General features: G+C 35.3%; 2 protein-coding genes across 2 annotated transcripts in view; one reads left to right on the top strand and one right to left on the bottom strand.

Annotated features, from left to right (window-relative positions):
* The window catches only part of LOC112049246 (serine/threonine-protein kinase S6KL), an 85,501-nt gene that overhangs the window by 29,062 nt on the left and 30,753 nt on the right, over positions 1 to 25,686 (top strand). The gene's annotated exons all lie outside the window — the stretch shown is intronic.
* Positions 957 to 25,095, bottom strand: LOC112049245 (fibrous sheath CABYR-binding protein). Its single transcript, XM_024087053.2, has 2 exons — positions 24,936 to 25,095; positions 957 to 2,326 (listed from the first exon to the last, which is right to left on the bottom strand). The coding sequence occupies exon 2, from the start codon at positions 2,323 to 2,325 to the stop codon at positions 1,189 to 1,191; it is 1,137 nt and encodes a 378-aa protein (XP_023942821.2). The 5' UTR covers position 2,326; positions 24,936 to 25,095; the 3' UTR covers positions 957 to 1,188.

Genomic DNA, 25,686 nt, shown 5'->3' with positions numbered 1-25,686 from the left:
CTGCTGGTGTGTGATTCTTAGCCGCGTCCACAAAGAGTTCGAGCCCGCTATTAAGTGAAGGTAAAATAACTTAACTTGGAAATTTTAAAATACATAAATTATATTGTTAAATAAATTGATAATAAATAGCTTGGCCGTGGCAATCCCCGAGTGCCACACGTATTTTTTTAACCTAAAATAATGGGAAATACTTTAATAATATACATTGTATCTGAAGTCTCAACAGCTGGCCTGTTCAGTATTTTAGTCTTTATTATCAACCTATTAAAATAAACATCAAATCAATTGAGAAATGTCATCAACCTACTGTATGATGATATCATTAGGCACTGGATGACATTTGTTACATAGAATCTCAATTTCGTAAATCAGCTATCATATGTCAAAGTTAGTGAATTCACAGTGACACATTGCAAATAGGTTGCCTAATTAAATTGCGGCCAGACTATGAAAAACATACAAAATCTAAGAAACCATGAACTAGATCGAAGGCAACCTAATATAGTTGACTTAAGCATAAAATATGCTTTCATTTGACATATTAGACAACTGAATAACTACAGGTACAAATTACATGAGTTATCTGTTTATGTCTGGCAACCCCACAATTGCAGCGTGAGAGCAGACGACCTTTACTTTTTCTATTACTTTCGGTATACCCTATTAACTAGTGTAGGATTTTTAAAATTAACCAATGAGGGTGGGAGATTAAATAAATTAAAAAATTAAATTAATTATTTAATAACTAAAACGCAATTTAACTAGGCAGCATATGTGCAATGTGTCAATGAGCTTATTTTCTATTATTTATTTCTTATTGCAAATAACAGATGAGAGTATAAATTTCTTATACCGGATCTCGTACTATTAAGTTATTTGTGAATACTAATGGTACTTACAGGAGAGTATTTTGACTCCATTTTCTATATTTAGGATAAGGAAATAAGACAAGAGAATATTATAAAAACTATTTATTATTACTTATAGTACCGTGAATTCGATAATTTACTTTGAAAATAATAATTACAACGTAGATGTTCCACTATTTTAAATTAGTCTCTAGAACTAGTGGATAGTCAGATGAGCCGCTCGTCGCGGTAGATCACTCACAGCGCTGCGGGGCGGGGGGAGCGCGTCGAGGGCGCGAGTCGACCCACGCCTCCCGCCTACTACTTAACATTAACTAACTTAAGGCTTCTTCGACTCTCCACTCTCCTCCGATGAGTCCTTGTCGCTTTCAGCGCTTTCCTCGGAACTTTCTTTCTTGTCTTCTTTGGCTGGTTGGTCATTTAAAATTTGATCCTTAGGCACAACGGGCTTAGATGGAACAACCTCTGCGGGTTGGGCGGGTGCCGCTGGCTTCACTTTTTCAATAACTGACTCCTCCTTCTTAGCTGGTTCCTCGGGCTTTTCTGATTCCTTTTCATTTGTAATTTGAACTTCTTCAGGTTTGGCAGATTTGGGATCTAGTTTTGGCACTTCGGCGGGCTTAACTTCTTCTTTGCTCGCCTCGGCAATTGTTTTAGCTTCAACCGCTTTTGCTTCAGCCTCCGGTTTCTCTTCCGCAGCGTCACGGACTACGCGCGCATCAGAGGCGGCATCTGATTTTGCTGCAGGGGATGCATCTAATACTGGAGCAACTTCCGCGGGTTTCTCTTCAGCTTTGGGCTCAATTGGTTTGACTTCCTCAGGTTGGATGGCTTTAACTTCGGGTTCAGCGGCAGGAGACTCGTCTATCTTCTCCTCTGGGTCCGCACTCTTAGTGGCAATGGCAGGGTTGATAGCCGCTGCGTCTATAACGTCGTCGGCGACTGCTGCATTATTTTTAACTGCACTAACGACATCAATATCAAGAATGCCAGATTTCGCTATGGGTTGTTCGTTTTTGACTTCTTCAACTTTAGCCTGAACTTCTTCAGATTTTAATCCTTCTACAACTGGTTTAGTTTCAGCGATCACACTCTTTACCTCAGGCTTAGCTTCAGGTTCAGCTACTTCAGGCTTTGCAGGAGCTTCTGGTTCAGCTGCCTTGACGGCAGGGATGTCCTCCTTTTTCACTTCAGAGACACCCTCAACTTTAGCTGGAGCTGGTGATTCAGGAGCAATTTCTACAGGGGCTATTGCACTTTTTGCTATAGCCTCTGGGAGTTGTTCACTTTTAGGCTCAGTTTCTGATTCAGGCTTTTCTTCTACGGGAGCAGCTTTCACTTCAGGCTTGACTTCGGGAATAGATGGAGGCGCGACGGGTACTTCTTGCTTTTCCTCGGCGACCGGCATTGCAAGACTCACAGCCGCAAAGGCCATGCAAAGTAGTAAGACCTTCATCCTGAAAATAAAAAAAAATAATGAGTGGTTTCAAGAAATAATGGCAGCAAGATTGTTCGGAATTCAAATAAATGCACGCCTGCAAGTCGTGAGACGCGGTAAGGCCAATGTTACGCACCGCCGCTCGACTCCAACATTTACAGCAATTTTCCTATTAACGTTCAATCATCTAAGGGCTGGCTGGCTGGGGTCGAGTGACGACTATCTAGTCGCGTTGAATTAAACTTAATATGTATAAGTAGGATGTAAACTATTTGTGAAAGTGGACTGGATACTTTGGTACGGTTCATGTTATAGTTCATGTTAAAGTATCGATTTTACGCAACTACAACTTGAGTAGAATTATGTTTTACTACTGGTTCGTTCGTCAAGTTAGCCTACGTGGTGTTGGTCGAGGTTCGAGTTTTAAAATTAATTTCTGTATAGCAGGCAAAAGTTAAAACATTGTGTCTCGGAAAACGCACGAACTCATTCGTCCCGTTCATTATTCATTGTATATCTAAGCGTCAACTCAATCAACCAAAGTCTACCCTAAGCAAGTCAACCCACATTGGATCTAGGTTCCAAATTCCCTCTCATATAAAAGAGGCCTGGCACTGCCAAGGGTTCGTTTTTTATATATTTTTATCTATAAGTGAAAAGTTCTCGAAGTGTTTGTAATTCAAATAGAAAGTACGACTATAAATCCACGAAAGAAAGAAAGGACGAAAATACACTTTATTGTACACCACAAAGAACATACAATAAAATGTATAAAAAAAAAATCAAAACGTACAATATGCAATTGCAGCGAGCTCTTCCAGGCAACCTAACTATAAAACTAATAAGCAAAAATATAAGGATATAGGATTGAGTGTTCAGAAGTAATAGAGAAAAGAAAATGAAATCCACAAATAACATAAGAATAAAAAGAAAATAATCCTACAGTATTTGTAATTGCATTTGCAACTATGGTTGTAAAAATAGCTAGCTAGAAAATAGTAGTAAACAAGTACCTATTAATAAAAGTATATTTAAAATAAATTATAACTAAAAAAAAACTTTTTAAAAAAAGCTTTTATTTAAACGCTCTAAAGAGAAGAATTTTTTTTCTCTTTCAAAATTTTAATTATTAAGTTATAACCTCATTATGTAAAACTTAAATGATAATAAAAGCTTGTCGCGTGTCTTAACGTGTATACAAATTTGAAGATCTACTTCAAAATTGAGTTCAAAGAATCCACCATAACATCCTACATACATTGCAAGTTAAATAAAAGCTTTTAAAAAAAACAACGTACATTGACTTTGAAATACGATAGTAAATAAAACTTCGCGTCTAAGTTAATCGCCTTAATCTCCATAGATACATAACGTCGGGCGTCATTACTGGTTATTTATCACAGTAATCACAAGACAGGTTGTACATCCAGTTCTATTAATACCGTGACAAGTTAAAGTAAAATACCCGATATCCCAGGTCCCGTAGGAATGTGGTCCGGCGCCAATGTCTACAAATAGAACGTGTCTACCAAACAGGACGGTTATTTAAAACGATATATTGCCTCAAGATGCAGTAACGAGATATTGACAATAGACCGTGTACCTGCGATGGCCAGATCTGCCTCATTATGAAAGCTGTATGTTTTGTTAGCCCATGTTTGTACCTACGGCACGGCAGCCAATTGTGGAGTTTTTGGTTGGTTTTGGAAAGTAGCAGGTGTCAAGACCATCGATTCCCAAAGTGGTTCAGATGAACCCCGTTCACCCGGTGATACCGTTCACTCACAGCACCATCAATGAATGAATTAACCAAGTACTTAATAAATTCTCACTATTTTTTATTTTGAAAACTGTTATTTCGTGGTGGCTGTTGTTTCAGCTGCAATGAAAATTTCCATAGGTCACATTTCACTCGAGTTTTGAATAGAATAGTAGGGGGTCCACCGGAACCAGTTAAATTAGAAAGTGGTCAATGGGAAAAATCTCTGCTCTAGACTACCAATTGTTCAAGTATAAAACGTTTTTTTTAAATTTATTTTCTACAGAATATCATGAGGAGTCAGATATCTCTAGTCGCCAGAACGTTAGCTTTGGGGTAACCCTTCGCTAGAGACTAAATTTCTCTTGAATCTTTAACGGTGTTTTTCAAAGGGTTGCCGCAAAGCTAAGTGACTTGGGATTGGGTACATTATTTCTTTATTATGCCAATATTACATTTATACTTGAACCTTTGAATGTCTGAACCCTTAAAACCTTCCAAAAATACCATCAGTCCCAACTCCGTAATTACTTGCACAACTGACAAATTCACAGCCGTCCTAAAATGAAGTAAGTCTAGCTAATGCAGGCTCAGGGTCCAAGGGCGGTTGTTTAAAAACCTGCGTGTATTGCCTCAAGATGCAATAACGAGATATTGACAAGTTAAATAATATGTTACGTCCGTCCAACACTACATTGTAAATAAATTGCATGTTATTATTACTTATTACTTTGAACATCACTTGGCGCTGTTTTAAAATATAAAAGCTATTTTATTTGCAATTTTCTTCAAAAAAGGATGAAGATTAAACTATTTTCTTTTTCTATTACACGTGCATCTGTTTAGATGAAATGTCCTATACAAATATATAAAAGTGATTTTTGTATAGGTACGAATAAAGTATACGTAAAGTATTTTACCCGCTAATTAGGGTGCCGTACCCAAATGGCAAAAACGGAACCCTTATAGATTCGTCATGTCTGTCTGTCACTTTTTTCCGAAATTATAAGAGCTGTTGAAACTTGGTGAGTAGATGTATTCCGTGAACCGCATTAAGATTTTTATACAAAAATAGAAAAATAAATTATGGGGTCCCCCATTCTTAAAACTGAAACTCGAAAATTTAATGATGTACATTACCATGCAAACTTCCACCGAAAATTGGTTTTAACGAGATTTTGTATGTAGTTTTTTTTTAATACGTCATAAATCGTAATCGTAATATATATAATGTGTATATGTAATTAATGAGCAAGAAGTTTATGTTACTTGCTGCTACGGAACCCTTCATGGGCGAGTCCGACTCGCACTTGGAAGCTTTTTTTCCTGAGTTTAGTAACTATAGCGTGGTTGGTGTAAGCCTGCTTCCATCTTGAACTGTATCGTCACTTAACGTCAAGTGTGATGTAGTCTAACTAGCCATTAAATAAAAGAAATCTTTTTTTCTTCGTATTGTATGAACTGTCTGCCATGATGGACACTTCCTAGTGCGTGCGTTGGGCAGGATGCGAAACGCGCGTCAGTAATATGGATGATCCGGCGAGACGACCACACATTATCAGAATTCTAATTGGCTCATTGAATAGAATCGGCAACTAGAATGCAGAGATGCTATCGCATGAGTGATTCACTCTTTGTGGAAAGGTTAAGAACATTCGTTACCAGTACGAGTATATCTCTATATAGGTCCTCCATCCTTACATCGGAATATACTCGTACAAACATCCATACAAACTTTCACATTTATAATATTAGTAGGATGTTCTTATTCAACTAAAATTAGTTGGTAATGCCTGTGTTAGTGGGTAGGACAAACGTCCAGCGGGGTTCGAATCACGACCTCTCGGTGATGAATGTGTTTTAATTTGTTTTTAATTTAATTTACCGTGGACCTATTGAGGATTGCAAGAACTTTGTCATTTATAAATGCTGATAGATAGTGACTACATACTCCATACCATAGGTATCTATAGAACAGCGAGACGCCGCGAAAAGTGCTCCTTTTGTTTTTGATATCCAGTCGACTCGCACAAATCGTTCTGCATCGATGTTAAAACAGCGAAGATGTGGAACGCCTTTCCGGCTAATTTCCTAACACTTATGATTTATGCACCTTCAGCAAGAGTGTATAGGCATCTTCTAGGCAAGCGCGCTAGACCTCATCATTGCTTTCCATCAGGCATGATTGTAGTCAAGCCTAAATAAAAAAAACATATTTGTCTATGTACGTTACGAAATTTATGGAGTTTGGGGTGACTTTGAGAGTAGCTTTAAAATGTCAATACGCAGCTGTCCCTGTAGTAAATCGCCCAAGTATTAAGCGTGTTTTTGTAATATCTTCTTTGGTATAATATAAGAAATCATTGCCCCCAGTCGCCTATACACATAGCTTCGTTGTGTCTTTGCCAAAGACCTACAAAATTTAACTTTAACCAGCCCTTGTTTTTGCCTGTCATTAGTGCTACTTTTTAATATATTACGGAGGATTACTTATATGATTGTTTGCTATAGTTATGTGCTAGTATGTGAGTATATTTATTAATTTGTTCCGTCATAACTTCTAAACTGCTTATCATAGTTTTAGCTTCGTTGTATCTTTGCCAAAGACCTATAAAATTTAACTTTAACCAGCCCTTGTTTTTGCCTGTCATTAGTGCTACTTTTTAATATATTACGGTGGATTACTTATATGATTGTGTGCTATAGTTATGTGCTAGTATGTGAGTATATTTATTAATTTGTTCCGTCATAACTTCTAAACTGCTTATCATAGTTTAACACATGAGGTATCGTTGGCAGCGTCAGGCCCATTAGTTGTATGCTATTTGACATTAAAATCAATCAGATGCCATTTTAAACCCTGTGGTCGAATACAACCACAGTTTTCCTCTGAACATTCCTATGAATAAATATTAAAACACATTAATTATATATTATTATCGTCGTATAAGTTGTTCATTTAATAGAAGATAAATATTGAACAGTTTCTACATACATAACAATTTCAGAAGGTTTTCTTCATACCTACTATAAGGTACTATAATATATAAGGTTTTCTTCATTCAGTTTGCTGCTATAAGTTCCTGATAGTATTTACCTATAATTTTTGTTATTGTATTTGAACCTTCATATGAAATTATCATCATCATCATGATTACCGTCATCAACGTCATCATAATTATCAGCCGATGGACGTCAACGCCAGCATCCAACTGCTCCCTACAACCCACTTTATGTCGTCGGTGTCAACCAACACTGCTTTCCGAGGTGCTGGAATTCAAGCGCCTTGGAAAGAGTTACTCAGCGGATGATGGAGCGTGTTCTGCTTGGAGTTTATCTGTCTGATCGAATCAAAAACGAGGCGATCCATAGAAGAACATGAAATATACTCTAATCTATCAAAATTGTGTGAAAATTAAATCGCAGTTTTAGGAGCGATGACTTTTAAAAGAATGCAGCGTATCCACTGTATAATAATGTTATAACTCGTGAGGCAAGTGAATGAAAATAAAATAAAAATGACAAACGTTCATCAAGATGGCAAACTGGTTTCAAAATCATAAGGCGAGGCGGCCGTTGCCATTAAAATATCAATTTATTTACGTTGTTATTAACGACGGTTACCCTAACATAAAATGTCGGAATCCTCTAATCTAAGTATACTTATAATAAATCTGTAAAGAGGTCAATTCTGTACATGAAATATATTTTGAAAATAACTATCAGGGGGTGATAAGTGATCGATACTGATGCCAGAAATGCAATCAGTAAAATTTTTGTCCGTCTGTCTGTCTGTATGTTCGTTATAGAAACAAAAAGTACTCGACTGATTTTAATGAAACTTGGTACATTTATTCTTCAAACTCCTGGGCAGGTTATAGTATACTTTTCATCACCCTACGATCAATAGAAGCAGAGCAGTGAAGGGAAATTTTGGGAAAACGGGAGAAGTTACTCCATTTTTTATGCTTCCGTCGCGTGTGCGGCCTTAATGGGTAGGGGTTGGGTAGGGTAGGGTAGGGCAGGGTAGGGGTTGTTAAAAGTTTACATCTACTTTCACGCGGACGAAGTCGCGGGCGACCGCTAGTCTATACTTATATTATTAAGAGGTAAAGTTTGTAGTGGTGATAATCTCTGAATCAGCTGGACTGATTTTGAAAATTCTTTTAGGTGCCTACTATTAGAAAACCACATTTGTGACTGTTATAGGCAATAATAATTATTTTGTCCCCGTATTCTCTCGTGTCTCGGTGATTGCGGTTGCACTCCTCTGAACTTAATGAATTTTATATTTTATCTATCCTCGATTTTTGTATTAGAATGGCCTGGTAGATTTGTCTAGTCTATCTAGACATGGAACTATTAAAAAAAAGAAAATTGTAGCATATTTTACCCGTGTGGTAATGAACATAACTAAACAACCTGTAGGAATTAATAGCTTCGTGATATGGTTTGAAGTTTTATATTGTTAAAATTACGAAATCGGAGTAGAAAAAAGTACATTTTAATTTTGACATCCTATATACGTACATGAAATTCAAATTCCAATAAGATATTATAATATATAAGATGAACACACAACTCGACATTATAGACGATATTTAGGTATCATTTGTTTAAATGACGTTCGTTGTTGACCACAACTAACATTGAGATGTGGAAATTTCCTCTTTTGAGCGCCTCATTTTTCAGGACCTAGTAACACATCTAATAGTGTTTAACATCATTGATCTATAGTATAAAATGTCGTATGTAAATGTGATAGCCCAGTGGATATGACCTCTGCCTTCGATTCCGGAGGGTGTTGTTTCGAATCCGGTCCCGGTCATGCACCTCTAACTTTTCAATTGTGTGCGTTAAGAAATTAAATATCACGTGTCTCAAACGGTGAATTAAAAACATCGTGAGGAAACTTGCATACCAGAGAATTTTCTTGTCAATCCTCATTGGGCCAGCGTGGTGGACAATTGGCCTTACCCCTCTCATTTTGAAAGGATACTCGAGCACAGCAATGAGACGAATATGGGTTGATAATGATGATGATGATGATTGTCTACACGTCGAGTTGTGTGCTCAGGAAGTGTAAAAACTATACATAAATATATAATTGTGCATGTGTGCGCTCAGTGAAGTAAAGTTCATTTTGCGGTGATTTTGTAGGCAGAAAACATATCTATAGTATAAAATATCGTTGACTAAAACTGTAATATGCTGTAATTCGTGTCGTTGTAAGCGGATAGCGGTTGATTTATGCGATTGTTTGTTAGTACTTTATTTTCTGGAAGGATATCCCGACTCAGGGCAAGCGATGTCGTCTTCCCACACTCGGCGCAATCTTCCAATTGAACCACAGCGCACGCCGCTCGTTGTGCCTAACTGCTAATCAAAAAATGTGCCCGCTCGGCTCGCTGCCACTCTTTGTATATGACAATGGGCCCAATGTATTGTGGTCACAAAAGTTTTCCTACATCGGCGTATATGTACGAAGGCGCGCCTTTTTTATTGGCATTTTGGTCAACTGACTAACCTAAAGCCGTGATAGCCCAGTGGATATGACCTCTGCCTCCGATTCCGGAGAGTGTGGGATCGAATCCGGTCCGGGGCATGCACCTCCAACTTTTCAGTTGTGGGCATTTTAAGAAATTAAATATCACGTGTCTCAATCGGTGAAGGAAAACATCGTGAGGAAACCTGCATACCAGAGAATTATCTTAATTCTCTGCGTGTGTGAAATCTGCCAATCCGCATTTTGCCAGCGTGGTGGACTATTGGCCTAACCCCTCTCATTCTGAGAGGAGACTCGAACTCAGCAGTGAGCCGAATATGGGTTGATGACGACAACTAACCTAAAGTGTACTTAGTTAAAAGCCTATTAATACAATATTGACAAAATACTACCAATGCATAAATTTAAACAATATTTTTAACATGAAAATGGAACCGACTTCACTGACGTATTTCAGTTACTTTTATTTTACCACAAATTTACTAAACCGATTTTCATGAAAACGAAATGGGACCAATCTAGAAGACCAATTTACGCTTTCAAACTAAAAAAGACTAATTCATAATTGTTAAAAAAAGTAAAATAAGACTTGTTTTTTATTTTGAACTATTGGTAACATAGGATTGATATTATCAATCAATGTCAATTTAATGTATCCGGGCTCTTGACTGATTTGGTCAAAGGGCGGAAATTCCCAAATGGAAACGTACAGCAATGGTCAAATATAAACAATCTTGTTTAAGACTGAGCGGTAGCTCAGAATTTGTCTATGTATCTTGTGTTAGACAGGGAGAGATAGAGACGAATTTGCAACTCGAGTTATAAAATCTGCACGAGTGGCGTGGGTAGTAGCGAGGGAAGTTGGCAAAGACGTCGTGTGGACGTTACTCGTCCTACCACATACTCTTGCCTTGCCCAGCGTTCCCTATTTTGTCGGTGTATCTCTGTATGGTGTATGCTGAGATTAACCATGTTCGCAAGCCATTATAGTGCACAAGTGTGAGCGCAAGCACAGGTGCACTCTCTATTCCCTCGCTCATAGTCGTATGGGACGGCAGACCGACACGACCGGTGAAAGATCAGGCGCAGGATCGACGGCTTTACTCGCTCTCCGAGGCACAGGGGTGTACTAACAATGCAAACATCCCAAATCCAAAGTGATATTGGGATTTTTCTTGAATAACGTATTTTTTTCGTCTGACCCAGGATTCGAACCCTGGACCTCAGTATTGTAACTAAACCAGCTAACCACGGGACCAATGAGGCACTTACGGCGCGATTAGCATAGTATGACTGCAGCCTTACAGGTGAACACAGGCGGTCACGATGTTTACGCAATACAATTGCTATTACACTACAATTTACAATTTGACTAACTTCAATAAACTTTCCATTTGACAACTGGGTGCAACCTGATTTGGGTAGGCCTTGTAAGATTTTGCTCCCGTGCCATTGCGACATCGTTATGGTTTGTGACCATAAACTGTCATCTTTTATTGCGAGTCTAATCATTATGTAGCAAAATGAATAGGGATGATGACAGGTTTTTAAATTGTCTATAAATTAAGAGTATGCTAATAGTAAAGTAATTTTGTAAAAGTAACAGGGTATCTGCGATCATTACTTTCGGAGCTACAGGGATTTAAAGGGTCAGATTTGCAGCGCTGCCGCGGATCCCTGAAAAACGCCCCATACAAAATGGCACGAACTAATGACGTCGTAGACAATGTAATGATCGTTAGATTTGTATGTGCATTCAAACAAAATTACTAATCTTTGTTATTTGTTATAGTTCATATATATTAATAAATGTCACATTTAATGTAAGGAAGCTAAAACTGTATGAATTTTCATCTAATTACGATAAAATATTTTTAATAGATTTTGAACTTTTATAATCTCATTTATTTTGCAAATATCCAGTCAATCTTTATTTTTTAAGTATAAATAAGTTAACATTGACTATATTTACCCGAATGTATCATAAAAATCAATATATTCATACCTAGTCATCATCCCCATTGCTAAAGATATAACATAGACCCCCAACAACAATACAATACGTACAATTCGACGTTGAAGAAATGCATTATATTCATCACGGCACAAGCCCAAGCAAGAAAAGGAAAATCAACGTAGGAACGTTAGGATCAAAAGAAAGATGTGACTAAGTTGTTAATTCTAACTATATATAAGAATAAAAAACAAACTATAAATAAGTCTTGACCATGAAAACTGTAACTAATCCCACAAATAAAATTGAGAAAACTGGACCAATTAATATTACAATTAGGTTAGTATTAAGAAAACCAATGAAGAAGAAGTGATTGGAACGATGTAACGTTCCAATCACTTCTTCTTCATTGGTTTCCAATTGGGTTGGCACCGAGATCAAAAAATTAATCCATTCTCGACTTATAGTAATGCAAAATTAATAACTCATACAAATGAGTTAGAAAAAGAAAACAATAGTGCTTGTAGGTCAAATCTCTATTATTTGTCTGAAACTAAAAGAAAGATAATAGGAAATAAATATGATCCTTGTTAAAATGTTTTCCGTGAAGAAAATAGAGCAAATTTTTAGATTTTATAATATTACTATTATTTTCAACTCTGAATCTCGTTGCTGAAGTTTTCGAAGCAACTGTGTGTTAAGAAAACACTGGCCCAGGCCAAAATTTTGATTGCTTTAATTAGAAGAATTTACAATAACAAGAATATAAAATAAACTTAAACCGCTTAATAAATTGTTTACGTATGTAACCTTAATAAATCTTATAAGTATGTACGTAAAAAACCCAGCGCAAAACTTTATACATAATATGTAATTATGCATGTACGTAGGTATAGGGGAAATACTACATTTAGGTAGTTCGCAGGTACATAATAAAGGACACAATAGGCAATTACTTTAATACGCTTATTATAAATCTTGTCAGACATAGAGAATATGAATCGTGACCGTTTGATGATACAATTAATAGTTTTAAAAGCTGCGTCGTGAAATAAGAATACATATTAATAGTTAAGAATTAAATGTTTTTAATTCCAAACGTGTATTTTTGTGATGCTTATCTACAAAACACTGCTTCAAAATCACGTATTATGAGATAATTTCTCATCATCATCATTCACGATAGTATAAATATCATTTATATCGTGGATTTTTTAAAAGGGCAGTCGTCACATATTATGAGACTTATAATGCACAATTAAATATTAACCGAACTAAAAAATATATTAAGTTTAACTATGTTATTTATTTATTTATATGCACTTTATATTGCAGAAAAAACATCAATTAAGTACAAATCATTATTATTAGTAGCTATTGAATTATTTCTTTAAAAGCCATTCGTTTATAATTTAGATAAATCATAGTTCAATGATAATAAACATTGATGTTAATTCGATTAAATGCAGTTTACTTTTCGTCTACCGTTTGAAAATAACAAACTAAACAAGTAACATCCAAATTAGACATTTTTATAAACCTTCATGATGACCACGAACGTCAAAACGGTGCCCACTACCACTACCATTACACTACACACTGGTCTTTTGTAAACAAAGTACCTAATTTAAAAGTATAAAACAACCAAACTAATATAAATACAAATAACCAAACCAAACAAATGTAAACAAATAGAACTGATATTGTAGTAGATTCGCTTTTTTGTGTTCTATCTAACGAAACTAGCTATTTAAAATTAAAGAAAGGAATTGTTTTTATTCGATGTCACAGATCGATTGAAAATAAAGTGATAAATATAAAAAGTTACGATCAAATTAAAATTAAAGTCCCAAGGTTTGTGAAACTTAGAAAGCATGTGGAGCAATTAAATAAGAATAATAAATAAACAGGTTCTTAAGGTGTACCCATGACATTCTTGGATGACACAATGTTGTTCATTCACATCTATGGGTACATCGAAGTTTCATATTGTGTTATGTTAGGTACATAATATCGAATAACCTGTGATTGTCAGACCTTCCTGATTAAAATGAAAGCTTTTCTAAATACACTGAATTTTTATCAGCTCATGCTTCTATCATAAGCCTAAGTACCTATAACTCCAATTAACTTCGTTTCAGAAAACGACCCAAACATTATAATAGCTTACTGCACTTAAGTAGGCTATTATGGAGTTTGGATCGTCATGACTTTGGGATTTCCCAAAGTCTGGACCTTGAAACCTGCTACCTCCCAAAGTATGCACGGTTATATGTCTATGGTTACCCTGATCACCTATAGTAACAGCATTAACTGAGGAACTTTCAGCTTTATAAAACGAAGGTCTATCTGTATTCTGTCTATCAAGGCTATCACAGACTCTATTTCCATGTTTGTTATTTACGAGTACACTAAATTGGGTTCGGACATCATCAAAATGCAAACGTTTGCAAGATGTATGCGGAATACAAAATTCCATGTTAAGGCGACAACGTCTGTATCTATGACCCAGACGTCACTTCTTTTACAGACCACGTTCTCAAACAAAAACCGACTTGCCGGTCCAATTCTTGCTTTGTTTGACTGAACTACTTTCTATTATATGAATAGACCTGATAGATAAGATTTTCCTTTGATAAAAGTTAAATTTAAAAATACTTAGTAGTTTTTCCTCTTGAACGTTTCAAATCAAAATTGAAATTTCTATTGAGACCAATAAATTTCATACATTGCTGGGCCCAAAATTTTAATAATGAAACGTTAGAATATCCATTAGTGTCAGTTATTAAATAATAAAATCAATCTTGGACTGGTTTAATTTCAGTTTGACAAATAATTTTTTTTAATAATCTGTGATTAGGTGTATTATGAAATAAAGGATTTTTCGCCATTTTTTTCTGTAACGTGCTGGGCCCAATATAGTCATCTTCTTTAGGTGCAGGTCTATTAAAAAAAATCAAGTTTATTTTCCGATGTAAACTAGTTAGAGCTTGGTGTCAAAGTTGCGGCAATGTTGTTAACGTAATGTATTAAGATTATATTAAATGTAAATATTGTGTGTCTAATTTACTTTACATTTCCGAAATCAAAACATTACCTAAAACCATTTCAATCAATCAGTCAATATCAATAATCAAAAAATTCATAGCAGAACCTGCCTTCCGATTTCGAGCCGATGGTGAAGTCCTACAAATAGTCACACGTAACGTTACAAATGTGCTTGTAAACTAAGCCCACGAATTCAAATTGAAATCTTTCTGAAATCAGCGTTTCTTATCAGGCCGATCACATCAACTTCGAGCCAATGACCTGCATTTTATGAAAGAGTCGGCACAGAAAACTAGTAGGCCCGATTGGAGCATTGTCTGCATTGATACAGGCCCTACCAAACACGGTGCGTTGCCGGTTGTCGCCTGTCGTAACCCGTTATACGAGTGATTGTGCAATGTCCGACCCACGGTTCATTGTCGATGCATTGGGACGCTGATCGATCCTATTATCTCGTTCGGAATAAATCAAATCGTCGAGGATGACGGGCGACACTGCAACACATAATTGTAATATGAAAGACCATCAACGCCTATTGCATTACCATTGAGAATGTTAGCATTATAAATAACTCTCACTACACTGTCATTCATTGTTACTTCTTTTTTTCTTTATATGATGATGAGGGAATAATTGATTTATTGAAAATTCAATTGAAATTATAGAGACAACATGCTCCGATTTTAGAGTGAAGATTACGTAGAATATTTTATATTGAATCTGAATGATGTCGCTCGGATACGTCGATTTTTCGAAGAGAAAAGCAAAGCAAGTCAAACATTCCCTAAATATAATCAATTTTGGCAAAGTAACGTCTGTTTCTAGTCATTATTCATATTTTGAATTCATGTGTGGAATTATCAAAGTGCTATAGTAGAACATCACAAAGATGATCTGGGTGTCCAAATCTGAATTAAATATTTAATTTCTTTAACTTTTTACAGGAGTAATGTGGCGTGTGGAGGTATGTACCACCATTGCTGATACTCCGCGTTCAATTGCTTGCTATGATCTGAATCATCCTTTAACATAAGATGAGATTTATAGAAAAAAAGAATGCAATGATTGGATAATTTAATGTTGATGTTATGCTGCATGATTTTGCAAAAACATTAAATTCTAACAAGCATCCGCAAAGGTCAATGTCAGCGAAAGAACTTTAGCAAGCGCGACAGAGTGCACCACAGATATAAAAGCGTTAGCTTTTAGCGATGTCTGTTCTGTGGAGTGCACCGACAAATGCGAAATGCCAACAAATGTGCTCAATTTTGCCATCCCACTTGCATAAGTTTTGAACTTTACCATTTATTACGTTGCTTACCAGGTGTTACAAATGTACTCGATGATGAGCAAGCAGGTATCAAAAGTTAATTGGGTTAGCCGAAACCATACTCTTGGCCGGTTTCAATGATATAACAAAAATTAAGTAAGTGTAATTTAAAGTTTACATCATGTACATGTAAGTGGGATTTCTTTTATTTACTTTGCCTAAAGATGCAATGCAATGGTTATTGAATATCTATAATTTGATTTTAGATACTCTTCAAATTAATTTTGTTACAACTTATCTTGAGAGAGCTATTATTTTAAACTAGCAGATGGATTAACAGTTAAACTTAGTCGAGCTAACAACCTCAACTGTAACTTTAATTCATACTCGTAACGTACAGGAACATGGTTACCATTAGCTTTTTATAAAGTTTTATGGCAAAAAGTTTAAAACGATTAGGCAGTAATTTGACGTGAAGGCTATTATGTCTCAAAATATTCCAAGAAATGACGCTCGAAATCATCTGGCGATGATTATTTTTGTAAGGATATCGTCCTTAGCTATTATTTTTAATTGAAGTAATTCTAAAATCCCCATAACAATTTTTATGTAAAATAATAGTCGATTCAATTAAAGCGTTTGATTTGTGTACATAAGGATGAAATTCACCGTGTAAAATACAATCATATTAATTACAACATTTGAGGAACAGAATTCTTATTTCTTTGGTTTGTATATTTTTTGCCGATTCTTTATCACTAAAGTGTATGGTCGACAATCTTAATTATCTAAACACGTTTCATAAATCGACCGTGTTTAATTAAGGTTTTACCCAAAGTATAAGTGACTGCGTGTAATCAGACCAGACCAAATGTTTATATATTCTAACCAACTAATTAGATACCTGAGTATGTTGGAGTTTATTTTGATTCGACCTCGCTTGTCCGAAAATATTTCCATACATTCAGTATTGTTGTGAGCATGACTAAATGTCCACAGTCCGTGAAAATCATTATCATTATATTCGATAATTGATGCGGCAAGTTTCCTTGAATCGTGTTCTTTTAACTTCAACTTGGCAGGCGGTGTCTTCTTTCAACTGTCATGGCCCCTATTGTACTTGACTACAACAGGAACTAATGGCAGTTCAGTGGACAGTTCAATCAACAAGTTAGTTCCTGCATTTAACTCAGTTCATATCGACAATATTAATAATACAATTTGTTACAAATAAAATGTCATTGTTAAATGCTTAGCTTTGGCAAAATTGTTCATGATATGCTTGGAAAATATTCTCGACAGTTGCTTACTTTTAAGGATATTCATTAGATGTGCAATATTTGTTTATGCTTTGATTTTTCCGCACTAAATCGCCATAAATGATGGGGTGCACGTTGACAGAATGACAACATTATGAGCATATACGACACGTGAGACGGAATTTTACTGCGGAGTATCAAATGCGTCATCCTCTGACAAGCATGCTCATTGGTAAACATCGTTGACTTTTCGCAAGCAGCCCCTGTATTCTGTAAAGTTACAGCGATGTGACATCGCTAATTTCCATGGCAACTTCATTGTTAGTCATATTTTATTTTTGACATCCCATAATAATAAAGTTCAAATTCTAATAAAACTTGTTATAGGCGAATACATCGACGAGTATAAAACAGCGGAATCAACACCAGATTAAAGATTTTGATGGTATTTTGAGTGTAACTTTTTTAACGCATTCATTCAACTGTTTTTCTCGGAATAAACTTATATCTGCCCCGATCCGTAGCTTGGCATATATGGGAAAAGCAAAGTGTAGTTTTTTTTTTACTATTTTTAAATTTTTCTCTCCATAAAAGCTTTGTGCCTTAACGAAAAAATAATCCTCCAAATTGGTCGAACAATTTAAGCAACATTTTCAGTGATTCATTTTAATTTATCTAGATCAAAGTAAATTAAAGTTTATGCTTTTTAAAATATGGACTCTGAATTGTAGGACAAATCAATGGACAGTGTGGCCCTGATGGGAAAGCCTTCACTTATTTAGTGGGTGATGGAGAGGCCTTACGTGTTTATATAATGATGAGAAGATAATTGAGTAGTTGCATTGTTAGATCCCACATTAGGTTGTTAGACGACACGAAACCAAATAGGTATTAATTAATTATTATTATTCGCGAAGCTACTCTTGTCTTTTCTGCTGCTAACCTAAATAAGCCCAAACTTTTTGGACATAATATCAGAAATGAATCAACATGGTCTTCCAAATTATCATTTATATTGAATAGAATCAGCCGTTACTGTATTTTTGTAAATGGTCAAGTCAATAGCTGCATAAGATCCTCTGACTTCCGATTTCGTTTTAGTTCATTGCCTACTGAGCTTTTACTGCTTACTTATATGAGCTTGATATTGGTTCTTATCAAGGAACACATTAAGAACTGTACTATTACAAATGTTTAGTGCTAAGATAAGATTTGTATCAGAATTCTGCTAACGTGTGACTCATAAAATGTTAGTACGTGTCAACCTCACACGTGCTACCGAGATTAGGTATTATTTCTACGGTTTAGTGAAGCATTGTTCAATGATGATATTTTGTTCCATAGATATGTTACGTTCCTACAAAATCATAGTATACAATTATCATTGTGTATAATAAATAATCCACTAATCTTTTTACAAAAATATAACTCATAATATGAACAATTTATATAAAAAAAACTTCAACTCCTTTTTAACCCTTTAGGAGTACAATTTTGAAAAAACTTGAATTATATTATTTTACCATTTATTTGGTAGTATACCGACCAATTTTTGCAAATTTAACTTGACAAATGAAGGACTTTTCGTACAAACTTTCAACCCCTATTTCACCCCCTTCAGAATTTATTTTCGCGACAAACTACATACTACCTTCTCCGTATTATGGTCTCAAAAAGTGTCAAGTTTGAATTAATTTAGTAGTTTCAGAGTGATGCCTGGTCAACAAAAACACGGACAGACAGAAAGACAAAAAATAAAAACAAATATATTTAGCTTCAGTATCAATTTTATAATGCCCCGATAAATATTTTCAAAATATCTTCAGTTTACAGAATTTAACTTGCTACAGTTTTATTATAAGTAGAGATAATTGAACTTGAAAGTTATCTAAAGAAGAGTGTCTGTCCGTTTTAACGTCGGTCGTCAAAAATTCAAAATAAATTTCATTGCGGAGCCTTTGGTCACAGTATACATACATAATCTTTGGTTTATCTCAGTTCCCTATCTATAAATATTGCCATTCATCGGTAGATTATAATTATTATCTCTTTTCAAACACCAAGATTATTCTCAATAATGATGTTAAGGTTACACGAAGGATAGATAGGTATTTAAGATTTCAAGATATGCCCGCTCATTTACTAGTGGCCCTGGCAGGTTATACTACCTAATAATGACTTAGGGTTGCCACAAATATACACACTGGAGCACAGTTTCGCGACGTGATTTTGTGGAACATAACTGAAATGCTTGAAGGTCTGAAGTTACTTCTCTGATTATCTGCAGTAAAAATCCGCCAACCTACTTATGTTAGCCACTGACGATAAAGTAATCTCACATGCCAGCAGCGCTAACGGCTTGGCATCCGATAAAACTGATAAACATGCCGATCGCGACCAACACACGATCAGTTTTATCGGTTATCAAGCCGTTAGCGCTGCAGGTAAGATTACTTGATCGTCAGTGGCTGACATTAGAGATCAGAGTCAATGCCATTACTCGTATATTCCGATTTTTGTCTCTTTTATTAATAGTAGACTAAACAGGTTGGGTCATCAGGTCATCTCGTATGATCTTAAGTGAAAAACCGTCTTATAACCAATAGAACCCTGGCATATACACTAGTGACTAATTCACTAACTTTGACGTATGTTAGTTAACATATACGAAATTAAGATTCTATGTAACAAATCATCCGGTGCCTAAAACCCTTCGTGGACATCATACAGTAGGTAGATGACATTTCTTAGTTGATTTGATGCTTATTTTAATAGGTTGTTAATAAAGATCAAATTAGTGAATAGGCCGGCTGAAGTTTCAACGCCTTACTTCAGATCGTATTACTCAAGCCTCTAATTTAGTGCCTGTAATTTCATCATCATCATCACAGTGGCGTAAATAGGTCGGTGCCACCGGTGCCCAGGCACAGGGCGTAGACTCTTGGGGGCGCAAGAATAGATAGAACTAAGCATCAGAATGGGCAACGCATTTGCAGTAGTGAACCTGCGTTTGAGTTTTAACGAGTCGAGACACAGTGGGTGGTATGATAGGCAAAGGGTCTAGATAAATAGGGCGCAGTTATAGAAGCTCGCACAGGGCGCGGACAAGGCTATTTACGGCACTGCATCATCATCACCCATACCCCTTAGACATACAGCTATGGTAGGCGGTAATACTCGTAGTACCTAGAATGACCTTCATTACTAATTATAGTTAGATATAGAAGTACTAAACTAATACCCGTTCTTTAGATGCTATAATAGAATCAAGTATATGGATATACTGTGTCATTTGCAATCATATTTGCCTATTACGGTGCGATAGAAATAACATGCATAACTAACATATAGAGCCGTGATAGCCCAGTGAATATGACCTCTTCCTCCGATTTCGGAGGGTGTGGGTTCGAATCCAGTCTTCAGAAAACTCAAAGTCAACTTTTCAGTTGTGTGCATTTTAAGAAATTAAATACCACGTGTCTTAAACGGTGAAGGAAAAACATCGCGAGGAAACCTGCATACCAGAGAATTTTCTTAATTCTCTAAGTGTGTGAAGTCTGCCAATCCGCATTGGGCCAGCGTGGTGGACTATTGGCCTAACCCCTCTCATTCTGAGAGGAGACTCGAGCTAAAGATAAGAAGACGAAAAGATAACTAACTTTAGCTTAATACATTCCTTTTAGAGTTAAAATAGTGAGTAGTTTTATTAGCAATTAAATAAACGTAAGATATCCCAATTATAAAGCAATGCCATTACTAACTACGCCAAAGAGGTTGTCAAATGGTCTGTTCCGGTTAATAGCTGGGTTTTCCAACCATAAAACGGACTTTTTTGATTGTACTTTTACTTCTTACAATCAAATTACAATTGATGGTCCTGTAAGTCTTATAATGCCGTAGCAGATCTTAGATATTTCAGATTCGAAAATAATAACTGAGCTCATCTGTAATTACGGCTTTAAATTGTAGATAATTATTATGTATTCTATGATGTTTGCATACGAAGATTGCTGCCCAAAATAAAACTAAAACAAAGATTATTGCTACATTCGTTCGGTCTTTTACTATCTTATCTTGACTTGCAAGATGTGTGTACGTTGAGTCATACAAACAATACATTCTTTTAAAAGACTTCAAAATTAATAATTAGTTTTGACTTGTCACTACAAATTGTCAGACCTGACGTTTCAAAAGTAATCCTGCTTGAAATAAATGAAATTTGAATTTAGTTGGATTGTTAATGTACCTACCAATGGTTTTCTAAAATTTTCAACACACAGGACGAGGGATATGATTTAGTTGATTTAGACCTACTAATTATTTTAGTATTTTAATAACTGTAATTTTTGGACGATACCTAAGTATATTATATTAAGTTTGTTTTGCGCATACATAATCGAGTTCTTGCTTTTGGATTGTTTTTTAAACGAATTTAAAAAAACCTCTATAGCTCAATGGTAAGAGCGGTGGGACTCATCACCGAGGGGTGGTGGTTCGATTCCCGCCCCGTTGGTCTATGGTCGTACCCACTCCTAATACAGTCTTTCCCGACTAGTTGGAGGGGAATGGGAATATTGGTCATATTTAAAAAAATATGGTAAATATGTATTCTCTTTTTAAAAAAGAAAAGAAGACTTCAATAAAAGGAGATTTCTTTTTAATTCTTTGATTGTTTACATTATAAAGTAGCTATGCCTTAAATAAACTGATGTAATATTATTAATGTTTTACATATCTAATTGATCTGTATTGTACCTATATGTTTTTGTAATTTTAAACGGGAAAATCTTATGGTGATTAACTTTTTATGTTAAGTAGTTATTCGTTACCTATTGCGTTTGAACAAATTGTTCAATGATCTTATTGAACCAAGAGCCTGTGATAGTGAGACATACCGCATTTATAGAAGGCTGAAACTTCGTCAGTCTATGCTCTTACTCAAATCATATCATCATCATCATCATCATCACCATCATCATCATCATGATCATTACCCGATAGAGGGCCACTGCTGGACATAAGCCTTTTGCATGGACTTCCAAACACAACGGTCTTGAGCTACCAGTTAAGTACGGGTAGCCTTTTATGAAGTTTGGAGTGCGATAGCTTTGGATTCTCTTCAAAAAACCTTCAATCATCGACGTATGAAGCGTATTCTACTAATATTATAAACGCGAAAGTTTATGAAAGATGATTTTGATGGTATGAATGTTTGTTACTCTATCACGCTGCTACTACTCAAATTTGAAAAAGATAGAGATTGGATTGAATTTTTCTAGAATTCATAGTTACCGCGGCATTTTTGAAAAACTTAATTCCACGCGGACGAAATCCGCTAGTTTTAATATTTTTCTCGGCATAATATGAGAAATGTACCCCGACGCCGGACACTTATTATCGCGGTAACTATTTGAAAAACATCGCTAAAGATTAAATCTAAAAGATCTCTATTAAAAAGTTGCCACGAACTTAAAAGTTTAGTGACTGGAGCTATTATTCCTCATGGTGCCCCGTACAAAATATCAATAAATAATACACTTGGACAATTCAGAATCTGCTGGTCAATTCACTAATTTTGACTTATATTAGCTACCTAATATAATTAAAATCAAATGAATAACAACCGTATTTTTCGTATGCCGTAAAGCCACAATTTCAACGGGGCAATTTCATCTATTGATATCCACGAAGAGTTGTCAGTAGACACCGGATGACAAACTTTACCTACAATCTTAATTTTGATCAGTTAGCATTAAATAAATAGTGAATGCAGTAGTTAGTTGGTCAATTTCTTATATGTCAACTAACTTACGTCAACGTTAGTGAAATGGCCTGCTGGGCCCTTAAAACCACTTAATGTAACTTTCCAAAGACACCATGACTCTATAAATGGCTACCGTATTTACCTATGGTAGGAACATGGACTAACAAAGTGTCAGCCTTCATAGATTGAGGCTTGTCTGGCTGTAGCAGGCGTTCTATGTGAATTTGAATACCAACTGGTACGTTTGTTACCGTTTCATTTTGCAAGGTCAAAACATTCAGCCCGTTTATGGTAACAAAACAAATCGAAGTTATTTCATTGAATCCATTAAGCGAAACTGTGCCCAGTTGAGAAATACCTACTTCTTATCAACTAGTAGCTTGATCTTTAGCGATTAGGTCAACTAAGTGCACAGTTAATGTTAGGTAAGTTAATGTTTTAGCCGTGCCGTGATAGCCCAGTGGATATGACCTCTACCTCCGATTCCGGAGGGTGTAGGTTTGAATTTGGTCCGGTAAAGGAAAAACATCGTAAGGAAACCTGCATACATGAGAATTTACTTAATTCGTGTGTGTGTAGTTTGCCAATCTACATTGGCCTAACCCCTCTCATTATGAGAAGAGACTCGCGCTAAGCAGTGAGCTGAATATGAGTTGATAATAATGAAGTTAATACATGTTTTTTATATTGAACGTTATTGTTCTGCTCTATGTTGTCTTGCTAGCTTATGGCTCTGAAATTTTACCGGTTTTCAAAGTCACGGAGTAAAAAAAATATCTAGAAGCACCTGATACTTCTAAATGATTGATTATGATGATGATGACCTGATTTTCATTTATTAGAAGCTTTTATTTTATTAATTAATGATTTGCATGGTTGCTGACAGCCATTGTCTTCTTTTGTTGAATAGTATGCAACATAAAAGCGACTGTTTTTCTAATTTAAATTAAAAATCTTTGAAAAGAATAGATCGAGTTAAAAATATAAAAGTGTAGTTTTTATTTAACACAAGACTATTATTTTTATTTGTAACTTAAAGTTTAAATAAAGTCAAAGTGAGTATGTTTAAACACAATGTCGGAATATAATATCGTTGAATATTTAATAATAATATTAAAAATAAAAAAGTTACGTTTACAATTCAGATAAAAGCGGAATAGTAATTATTAAGCGGAAACAAATGAATCTTGAACATTTATTTTGAAAACTGAAATCGTGATAATCTAATTATGCTTATAAAAAATACAACACCTAAACCTTAGCCTTGAGAGAAGACTTAGAGCTGTAAATCATAAGTCTTCGTTGCGTAGGCGATGTATTTCTGTCTTCTGCGTAAATTCGATTAAGTGTATTACTACTAGCTGACGCTGCGCGGTTTCACCCGTAGTTCCCGTTCCCGTAGGAATATGGGGATAATATATAGCCTATAGCCTTCCTCGATAAATGGGCTATCTAACATTGAAATAATTTTTCAATAGTTTACCGTTAGTTGGAAATAAACCAGGCATTTTTTTGGGCATCAATTTCTATGTTTGTTTAAGTTCGATGTTTAGAAGGCTTGGTCTTGAGATGAATTAAACATTTAATAGGATTCTGTACATGGTTTAGTATAAATTTTGTTCAGGTACAGTGGAATTTCAATTATAGAATTGGAAAAGATGAATATTTATTTACAAATAAAGAAACTTTTATAAACGGTAAAGCAATTTTTGAATTTTACGCATTTCTTCAGATTAAATTACCTATATAAAAAAAAGATTATTTAGTCAAGAGATCAATGAAACCTATTATTTAATAAATTAAACTCTAATATAATCTTGAGCTTTTTTCAAGCTTTTGTAGTTTCGGGTTTAAGTGGCTTCTTTATTTTGTAATTATTTTATTTTTCCTCGAATATTCATTAGATTTCTTTTAATGTAAATACCATTTATTCTTTAACATTTACTTTATATATTTGTAGGATTCAATTTGGCCCTAAAATTAATAAAATTAAAATAAGTACCATTTTTAATCGCAATGTGTGATAGCTTAATCTAAATATTTGTTAGCTTCATTACTAAAAACTTACCTAATTTTTTTCGGATTCCGTGTCAATAAAAGATGAACTGTTACAGCCTTTGTATCACTGACACTGAATTAGTACAAAAAAAATATTATTTCTCCTATGTGCGTACTTCGAAGCGGTCGGCAATCTATTGGTGGCCGCGGTACAAGACTCCTGCTTATATAGCGACGAAGCGCGTCGAGCCCTGTGAGCATCTTTTATTTCGAAGCTTTAAACTCATCTTCGTAACGACTTGTAGTCACTGTACTCGTGTCCCGACCCAATATAGCTTTTAGATTTTTTTTTATCAAATAACTTGCGATTAATGATGCATATAGGTTGGAGCGTGCTTGCCTAGTATTTATCTGTTAGAATGAGAGCCTAAAATTGCAAGATGTACCTACCTCATTTGATGAAATGTGGCTAGTTATCACCCTACCGACAAAGACGTACCGCCAAGCGATTTAGCGTTCTGGTACGATGCCGTGTAGAAACCGAAAGGGGTGTGGATTTTCATCCTCCTCCTAATAAGTTAGCCCGCTTCCATCTTAGACTGCATCATCACTTACCATCAGGTGATAAAGAATAAACAAAAAGCTGAAGTCCAAATTCAAATTTTATTTATTTGAAGTAGGCTTAGTGTACAAGTTTTCTAACGTCAGGTTTGTCTATTTGTATATCTAGTCATCGATATAAATCGTTAGATGGATTCCTAGTCCGAACTCAATATTTGTCTATCGTATTTACCCATAGAACAGAAAACACTAAAGCTTTT

Source organism: Bicyclus anynana, chromosome 14 (genome assembly GCF_947172395.1).
Source record: "Bicyclus anynana chromosome 14, ilBicAnyn1.1, whole genome shotgun sequence".
Lineage (NCBI taxonomy): Eukaryota > Metazoa > Arthropoda > Insecta > Lepidoptera > Nymphalidae > Bicyclus > Bicyclus anynana.
Note: the sequence above shows the minus strand (reverse complement) of the source record. Positions and strands in the feature narration are given on the sequence as shown.